This window comes from Globicephala melas, chromosome 5 (genome assembly GCF_963455315.2).
Source record: "Globicephala melas chromosome 5, mGloMel1.2, whole genome shotgun sequence".
Taxonomy (NCBI): Eukaryota; Metazoa; Chordata; class Mammalia; order Artiodactyla; family Delphinidae; genus Globicephala; species Globicephala melas.
The window spans coordinates 1,593,355-1,602,444 of NC_083318.1; the positions used below are offsets into that span (position 1 = coordinate 1,593,355).

General features: G+C 51.4%; 1 protein-coding gene across 1 annotated transcript in view; it reads left to right on the top strand.

Moving 5' to 3' along the window:
- The window catches only part of RNF4 (ring finger protein 4), a 42,350-nt gene extending 33,913 nt beyond the window's left edge, over positions 1-8,437 (top strand). Inside the window, exons 6-9 of the mRNA XM_060298892.2 lie at positions 4,441-4,450; positions 4,773-4,932; positions 5,633-5,681; positions 6,254-8,437. Coding sequence (XP_060154875.1) covers positions 4,441-4,450; positions 4,773-4,932; positions 5,633-5,681; positions 6,254-6,403 — 369 coding nt within the window. The 3' untranslated portion in view covers positions 6,404-8,437. The remainder of the gene's footprint in view (positions 1-4,440; positions 4,451-4,772; positions 4,933-5,632; positions 5,682-6,253) is intronic.
- Positions 8,438-9,090: the final 653 nt, after the last annotated feature.

A 9,090-nucleotide genomic window follows, 5' to 3' on the forward strand; every position in this document is an offset into this window, starting at 1 on the left:
AGATCTTTATGCTCAGACCTTCTTCCTTCCTGTGATGGCCATTTGTATTTGGCAGGGTTGAGGCTGGAGAAACCGAAATCCGCTCTACTTATTCTGGAGCAGAAATGGATTTTAATACATGGGAGGGGGACTTCCCTGGTGGCAGTGGGCAGTGGTTAAAAATCCACCTGCCAGTGCAAGGGACACGGGTTTGATCCCTGGTCCGCAAAGAATGCCACATGCCGCGGGAACAACTAAGCCCGTGCGCCACAACTTCTGATCCTGCGCTGTAGAGCCCGCGAGCCACAACTGCTGAGCCCGTGAGCCACAACTACTGAGACTGTGTGCCACAACTACTGAAGCCTGCGTGCCTAGAGCCCGTGTTCCGCGACAAGAGAAGCCGCCGCAATGAGAAGCCCGTGCACGGCAACGGAGAGTAGCCCCTGCTCGCCACAACTGGAGAAAGCCCGCACACAGCAATGAAGACCCAACACGGCCAAAAATAAATTAATTAATTTATTAATTAAAAAAAATACACGGGAGGAGTTGCTTCGTGGTGTTGTAAAGGCTGGAGGAGCAGGTGTCTAGGAATAACTCCGGACATCTCAGCCTTGACGCACCATGGGATCTGCTACCTCTGCTCCAAGCAGAAGGATGGGAGGGGGCAGCTACCACCTGTACTAATCTCTTTGGGCTCAAGGAAATGCTACTGTGTCTTCTTGCTTGGGAGGACAGACCTGGGCTTTGGACATTGCAGCCTCGGCCACGACTGCTTCTTGATCCCCGCATCTGTGTCCACCTACAGCAGCTGAAATTGTCCTCTACCCTTCTGCCCTCCAAATAGCATGAGTGTATCTCACTGAGGGAATTTAGTTCGTGTCTAGAATCCCCACTGCAAGGGAGTTGGAATAGAGTTGAGCTTCCCATCTCTGCGGGGCAGGATGGCGTGCCAAAAAGGGTCAGCCTCTGTGCCCCTAACACGGGGGCAGCCAAGGAGAGGTGGCAGCAGGGCTTTCAACAGCAATCCTGAGAGCTCTCCTGAAGTAGCTGATCACACACACAAGCGAGAGGGAAAAGGGGTACTACTGGTGATGGTGTAGACAGACAGGTAGTAGCTCAGTGAGAGAGCTGACTTGACAGGTTTGAAACTGTTGCAGAAAAGAATCTTAACAAGTTCTGAGTACAGGCACACCTTGGAGATGGTGGGCTCAGTTCCAGACCACCATAGTAAAGTGAGTAAAGCAAGACACAACAAACCTTTGCGTTTCTCAGTGCATGTAAAAAAGTTGTTTGTGCTATACTGCAGTCTATTAAGTGTGCAATCGCACATTATGACAATTTGCCTTCCTTAATTTTTTTTTTTTTTTTTTTTTTGCGGTACGCGGGCCTCTCACTGCTGTGGCCTCTCCCGTCGCGGAGCAGAGGCTCCGGGCGCGCAAGCTCAGCGGCTGTGGCTCATGGGCCCAGCCGCTCCGCAGCATGTGGGATCCTCCCGGACCAGGGCACGAACCCGCGTCCCCCGCATCGGCAGGCGGACTCCCAACCACTGTGCCAGCGGGGAAGCCCTTGCCTTCCTTAATTTAAAAGTACTTTATTGCTAAGTGCTAACCATCATCTGAGCCTTCAGCAGGTTGTAATCTCTTTGCAGGTGGAGGGTCTGGCCTCGATGTTGATGCTGCTGCCTGATCAGGGCGGTGGCTGCTGAGGGCCGGGGGCCCTGTGAGAATTTCTTCAAAGAAGACAGCGATGAAGTTAATCAACTCTTCCTTTCATGAACAGTTTCTCTGTAGCAGCAGTGCTGTTTGACAGCATTTTACCCATAGCAGAATTTCTTTCAAACCCTGCTGCTGCTTTATCAACTAAGTTTATGTGGTATTCTAATTCTTTTCTGTTATTTCAACAATCTTCACAGCATCTTCACCAGGAGTAGCTTCCATCTCAAGAAACCACTTTCTCATCCGTATGGAGCAACTCCTCATCTGTTCACGTTTTACTTTGAGATTACAGCAGTGCAGTCACATCTTCAGGCTCCACTTCTAATTCTAGTTCTCTTGCTTTTTCCACCACATATGCAGTTTCTTCCTCCACTGAAGTCTTGAATCCCTCAAAGTCATCTGATAGGGTTGGAATCAACTTCTTCCAAATTCCTCACCCGTGAAATCACAAATGTTCTTAATGGCATCTAGAATGGTGAACCCCTTCCAGAAGGTTTTTAGTTTACTTTGCCTGGATGCATGAGAGAAATTACTGTCTATGGCAGCTATCCTTACAAAATATATTTCTTAAATTATAAGACTTGAAAGTTGAAATGACTCCTTGATCCATGGGGCTGCAGGATGGATGCTGTGTTAGCAGGCCTGGAAACATCACTGATCTCATTGTCCGTCTCCATCAGAGCACTTGGCTGACCAGGTGCACTGTCAGTGAGCACTAATATTGTGAAAGAAATCTTTTTTTCTGAGCAGTATGTCTCAGTAGTTTAAAATATTCAGTAAACGATTTTGTAAACAGATGTGCTGTCATTCAGGCTTTGTTGTTTCATTTGTAGAGCACAGGCAGAGTAGATTTAGCACCATTCTTAAGGGCTCTAGGACTTTTGGAATGGTAAATGAGCACTTAAAAGGCCTCAACTTAAAGTCACCAGCTAAGGAGAGAGTCAGCCTGTCCTTTGAAGCTTTGAAGCCAGGCACTGACTTCTCCTCTCTAGCTATGAAGGTCCTAGATGGTATCTTCTTCCAATAGCGGCTGTTGTCTACATGGAAAATCTGTTGTTCAGTGCAGCCGCCTTCATTAATGGTCTTGGCTGGAGCCTTGGATAACCTGCTGCAGCTTCTGCACCAGCACTTGCTGCCTTACCTTTGCAATATGGTGTTATGGAGACGGGTTTTTTCCTTCAGCCTCATGAGCCAACCTCTGCTGGCTTCAGACTTTTCTTCTGCAGCTTCCTCACCTCTCTCAGCCTTCATAGAATTGAGGAGAGTTAGGGCCTTTCTCTGATTAGACTTCAGCTTAAGAGAATGTTGTGGCTGGTTTGATCTTCTATCCAGACCACTCGAACTTTCTACACATCAGCAATAAGGCTGTTCCACTTTCTTATCATTGTGTGTGCACTGGAGTAGCACTTTAATTTCCTTCAAGAGCTTTTCTTTTGCATTCACGACTGGGCTAACTGGCGCAAGAGGCCTGGCTCTAGGCCTGTCTCAGCTTGACATGCCTTCCTCAGTAACCTTAATCATTTCTAGGTTTTGATTTAAAGTGAGACATGTGCAGCTCTTCCTTTCATTTGAAGACTTAGAGGTTATTGTAGGATATATATTTTTTAATATTTATTTATTCATTTATTTATTTGGCTGTGCTGGGTCTTAGTTGCGGCATGCGGGCTGTTTTAGTTGCAGCATGCAGGCTTTAGTTCCCTGACCAGGGATCGAACCCGGGCCCCCTGCTTTGGGAGGGCAGAGTCCCAACCACTAGACCACCAGGGAAGTCCCTATTGTAGGATTATTAATTGGCCTAATTTCAATATTGTTGTGTGTAGGGAGTAGGGAGGCTCAAAAAGAGGGAGGGAGTCATGAAAGAGTTGTTCTGTGGAGCAGTCAGAACACACATTTATCAATGAAGTTCATCGCCTTGTATGGGTGAGGTTCACGGTGCCCAAAACAATTACAGTAGTAACATCAGAAATCACCGATCACATATAGCCATAGCGAATATAATAATGATGAACAAGTTTGACATGTTGTGAGAATTACTGAAAAGTGACACAGACACGAAGTGAGCAAATGATGTTGGAAAAATGGTACCAATAGACTTGATTGACACAGGGTTGCCACAAACCTTTAATTTGTACGAAACGCGGTATCTGTGAAGCGCAGTAAAGCAAAGCACAGGTGTGCCTGTAGTCAGGCGATGGGCTTGTCAGGTTCTCACTAGCTCTTTCTGTAGGCCTCGAACACAGGATTGGATTGATCTCAGTCCTTGGTGTATGCTACTCTCCGTAGTCCCTGCATGGCCTACTTCAGCTGTTTAATTATTTTTAATAAAGTACTAAGCACTGCAAACCCTTCTGCCAGTAAAGGCTCCGTCTCCGGCAGTAGCCCACGTGGAGTGAAGACAAGGAGAACGGGTGGAGCTGGTTGGGAGCTTCAGGCCACTGGTGCCCTGTGGCATCGTTGTGATCTCACTTAGTTCTCACAGCAGCGAGGGGGCGCTGTTTTTCAGAAGAGGAAGTTGGCAGTTCCTGAGGGTATGGAACTTCCCCAGGTCACGCAGCTCCCAGAGACTCACTAAACACCTGCAGGCTGGGGCGCAGTGTGTCAGCTGCTGGGAGGCTTTGCTGCTCCCGAGGATTTTGCATTTGAAACAAATGCTTCAATTTTATTGTTTTAAGAGTTTCAAAGAATACAGAATATTTTATGTCAAATTAATTGTGTATTTCTCTTTTGTTTTTCTCCTTTTTCAAAGATTGTTGAAGGTGAGTGGTTTCCTCTCCTTCCTTGGGTTTGGGTGGAGGACTGACGAGGGTGCGGTGGCAGGGCCTCGGGCCTTGCCAGCCGTGTAGGTGTGGGAACACTCCCGGGATGCTGCTGCTCACGCCTGCAGTCAGTCCCCTTCCTGCTGAGGAGACGTCCCCCTGGGCATCTGCACGCAGCAGGGGTGGGGGCTTCTTCTCTTGGGAAGATGGGAGGGTGGTCTCCGTGCAGCTGGGACTGGCCTTTTCCCAGTCAGAAAGGAGGGTGGGTGGTGAGGGTGGTAGGACTGGGAGGCCCTGCTCTGAACGTGGGCTCACATCTCAGAAAGGAGGCGGCCAAGGAGGAACGGCAGGAGGCTGCGCCAGGAGCACGCCGACAGCTGTGTGCTGAGCAGTGATGACGAGGAGCTGCCCAGGGACAAGGACGTGTATGTGACCACCCACACCCCCAGAAATGCCCGGGAGGAGGCCGCTACCGGACTCAGGTACCAGCGTGCCCGCTGCTCTGCTGCTGCCGTGCTGGGGACAGGCTCTCTGCCGGGAAGCTTCTGGATCCGTGGGACCCCATCGTCCCTGGAGTGAGGATCCTCTTCCTTCCTCTCCATATTTCAGTGGAGAGGTTGGGGCAGGAAGCAGGGTATTAGAGACACTGACCTTCAGCCCTGGGCTCAAGAAGGGCTTGTTGTAGCATCTGGGTGGCAGGTGGATCTGGAGCTGGGCTCAGCTGTTCCCACTGTGACCAGGGCGTGCCAGGCACTGGCTGGGCGGGTGTGAATAGCTCCAGGCTGAAGGCAAAGCCCCGCCACCTGGGTGGAGAACAGACCCAGCGGCCCCCGGCCTTCTGCAGCAGGACTCCTTGGAGGAAGGGGGTGCTAGGCGCAGCCCCTGCCCCAGACAGGGAGGCTGCAAGGGGGCTCTGAGGGAGCAGAGGCCAGAGGTGCGGGGCGGGGACAGGGCGACTGCAGTTGCTCGTGGCTTCTCTTGCCCCCACCTCTGTCCTCCCCTTTCTCATAGCCCCCCACCCCATCGGGGCAGCCGGCCATCTTGGAAGTGTCCCGGGTGCCTGTGCTAAGGCAGGGCCAGAGGAGGCTTTTGTGAGGGGGTGTGGGCTGCTTACATGAAGCCACTTAAGAGTAATCGATGTTTGCGTTTGCTGAGGAACTGACATGAGCACTGTGATTTTAGGCCCTCTGGTACTGTCAGTTGTCCCATCTGCATGGACGGGTACTCGGAGGTAAGCAAACTTAGCTGTGTCTTCCCTGATTCTGGTTCTCAAACTGCTTCAGTGAAAGAATTAGATGAGAGAGCACTCCTCACTGGGTGGGCTTTTGATGCCTCTGTTTTGCAGTCACACTTGGGTTGGCACAAGGCTTGGCACACCTCTGTGAAGGGGGAGGGTACCATCTTCTTGGGCCCTACAGTCTTGAACTCTGGGCTGCCCTGTGCATCAGTCCTGTGTATTCCCTACCTGGCCTAATTGGAAGCTGCTAGTGTTCACTGTGGCCCCAGGCCCTAGGGCACTGCCCCACTGGGTGCCTGGAGGTTCGTCAAACCCCCTTGCACTGTCGCTGCCAGAGACTGGCTGCTGCCTCTGCTCTCGGCTTCAGAGACACCGCTCATACTTGCCCGAGCCTACAGAGCAGCATCTTTAGTTCTTCAGACCATCTCCCTGCTTTTCCTGCTGCAGCCCTTGGCCCCCTCCTCTCAATCGGCATCTTAGAGACGGGCGGGAGTGGATTCTCTGGGGGCTCCCGCTGCTCTGGTACAAGGCCAGACATGAAGCCTGTTCTTTTTTATGTTTTCTAGATTGTGCAGAATGGACGTCTCATTGTTTCTACAGAATGTGGCCACGTCTTCTGTAGCCAGTGCCTCCGTGATTCCCTTAAGAATGCTAACACTTGCCCAACTTGCAGGAAAAAGATCAGCCACAAGCGGTACCACCCCATTTATATATGAAGTGCTGGGCTGCTCGGGGGACGGATGGACAGACAGAGCCTGACTGGGTTCTCTACGGCCTTACGTGGGCTATCTGCCGCCAGTTTCTTGAGCTCAGAAAGACTATTTCAGAATCAGCATCTGTAATGTAAACTGCTCTCGTTTCCCACCCCGTCTTTGATCCTTTTGTTACCTCTAGTCTGATGCTGTGGAGCTGGGCCCAGGGCCCTCCCAGCCCAGGGTCTACATCTGCTCCTCTGGGTGGTCTGGTTCCAGGGAAGGAGAGAGGGAGTCAGGCCCGTTGGAATTGAGAATCGTGGTTCCAGCCTCTTTCCGGAACCTGCACGTTGCCAAGAAGTTTTCCCCATTTGGAAAGTTTGCCCCAGCTTCCTGCTGGCAGTGTGTCGAGGGCTGGCCCCGGTCGGAGAGCAAACAGGTCCACCCAGCTCTCCTGGGCACGCTACCTCCTCCCAGGCATCTGCCCACCACAGTGACCAAGCCAGACAAGGGTCCATGTGGCCTGAGGATCCCAGGTGCAAGCATGGCCCCGGAAAGACCAACCACTGGACTTTTTTTTCTTCCCTTGAGTTTCAGAGGTCACCCGTGATTCCATCTGCATTGATGTCGGGTTCCTGCAGATCACAAGGACCTCTGCAGGGCAATCCCCAGTTTTCTAAGAACGAAATGTGCAATAAAGCCTGTTCTTTGCCTACTTTTCAGCAGCCCAGGAGATGTAGCACTATTAGTGTCCTTCAGAGGCCTCATGTTGCCTACAGAGCAGTGCCTGTCTCGCCCCGTCTGGTTCACCACCTGTTCTCAGGAACCTTACCCATGCCCGAGTTCACCTGGTGCAGGCTGTGCAAGGTCAGTGGGGCAGGCACGTCGTCGAGTATCCTCTCTTTTCTGATAAAAATCCATCCTTTGTTTACCACGTGCCCTCCGGTCCTCAGTTCCCACTGCCTCATGTCTACTCAAGCATAGACCCTGGGCGGTGGTGGCAGTAATTGTGGCCTTATTAGCCGCCCGTGTCCATGCTGTTGCCCAAGTCACAGCTGACCTGCGTTTCAAAGACCTCGGCTCTCCAGACTTGAGCTGGGCACCCCCCACCCCTGCAATTGACATTCATTTCCGAAGCTGCTCTTCTGGCCACTGGGCTTTGATCCTTTGGGCTTTGATTGCTCCTTAGGTTTTGGTTGGCAAAGTACGGTGGCCTCTCCTCCCCAGGGGCCCAGATAACACCCTCTGCTCGACTCCACGTGGGTAAAAGCCTCTGGTCTCAAGGAGGCAGAAGGTGGCCCGAGCTGACCTGAACTGCCCCCCGCTGCACAGGGCTTGCCTCCACCTCTGTACCCCTCCTTCCTCCGAGGCCTTCAAGCCAAACCAACAGCCTTTTCGTGTGAAACATCTTCGAGGTGGAAAAGGGGCCACCTCTGGCTTTGCTAGCAATAACTGACCTTCAGTTTCTCCTTCTGGAGGAGCAGGGACTCAGCACAGAATTCACTTTAAATGGGGCTGAAGGAGTATCCCTCCTCTGTGTGAAAAGAATTGTTTCATTCTTCATTCTGACGTTTTAACTGTTTGGCTCACTTCCGGTTCGTTTGATGAAAGTACTGCTTTCTACTTGGAGTCGAGGAGGGCCGACATCAGTTGTCATCTGCGTGGTGTGCAGCGTGTCTGCCCTTCGATTGGACATCGTTGCCATTAAGTTCCTTCTGGGCTTCATGGAATCTCTTTTCTTATGTTCTGACAATACCCGGACTTCAGGAGCCAAGACAACCGCAGCCAAAATTTCTCACGTTTTATGCTTAAGGACAAATGGTTGATCGTAAAAGTTGTATTCCTTCATACTAACTTAAGTTGGGAAAAAATGTTTAGTTTCTACTGTTCAGAAGTTGCAAAACAGGAAAAGGTTGATAAGAAAAATCCTTTCCCTCCCTCCGTGTACATAGTTCAGATCTTCTTTGTTACACTTAAACTATATCCATGTATGTCAGTCTGTTTTGGACTCTCCTCTGCTAGTGTTACAGGCGGAAATAAACCAGTTTGAACCAGGTATCTCGTGTGTGCATTCATTTGCTCTTTTGGATCAGTATCACCCCCCACCCTTGCCCAAGGTGTGGGATCCTGTCTGCCTCGTGTTTGGTGTATTTTGTGACAGTATGTGTGCAAGAAAGTTGCTTGGTCATCTGCTGACCCAGAAGTCAGCAAGTAAGAGGTCATCCTTGGAGCAGAACCCCAAGTCCAGGCCCTGGAATCCCTAAACGAGCAGAATCTTAACCTCAGGCCTGAAGGAGCAAGGTTGGCTGTGGGCTGTCTGCTCAGTCTGGCCAGTGCCAGCTCAGGAGAGGAGCTCCAAGCAGTGTGGACTCGGACTGACCTGGGGTCCTGGCAGTGCAGCGCACCTGCCCCAACCACTGTATACAGTTTGCCCTCTGCGTGGGAGTGGGGGCCCAGGAGTGCATGGCGGGCCCGTTAGAGCCCCAAGCAAGCTGTGCGGGGAAAGCTGAAAAGACAGCATGGGCTTGGCTTACTTCCCAGAGAGTAAGTGATGGCAGAGTTGGCCTTTGCCTGCCTGCTCTTCTCCATTCCTGTCAAGTGGTCCCCAGAGACAGAACAGGCTAATGTGCTGGGTGCTCGGGGGCACAGAGGTGCTGAACTTCAGACGCCTGCCTGCCTTCTGTTGGAGACCACCAGAGACAAAAAATACA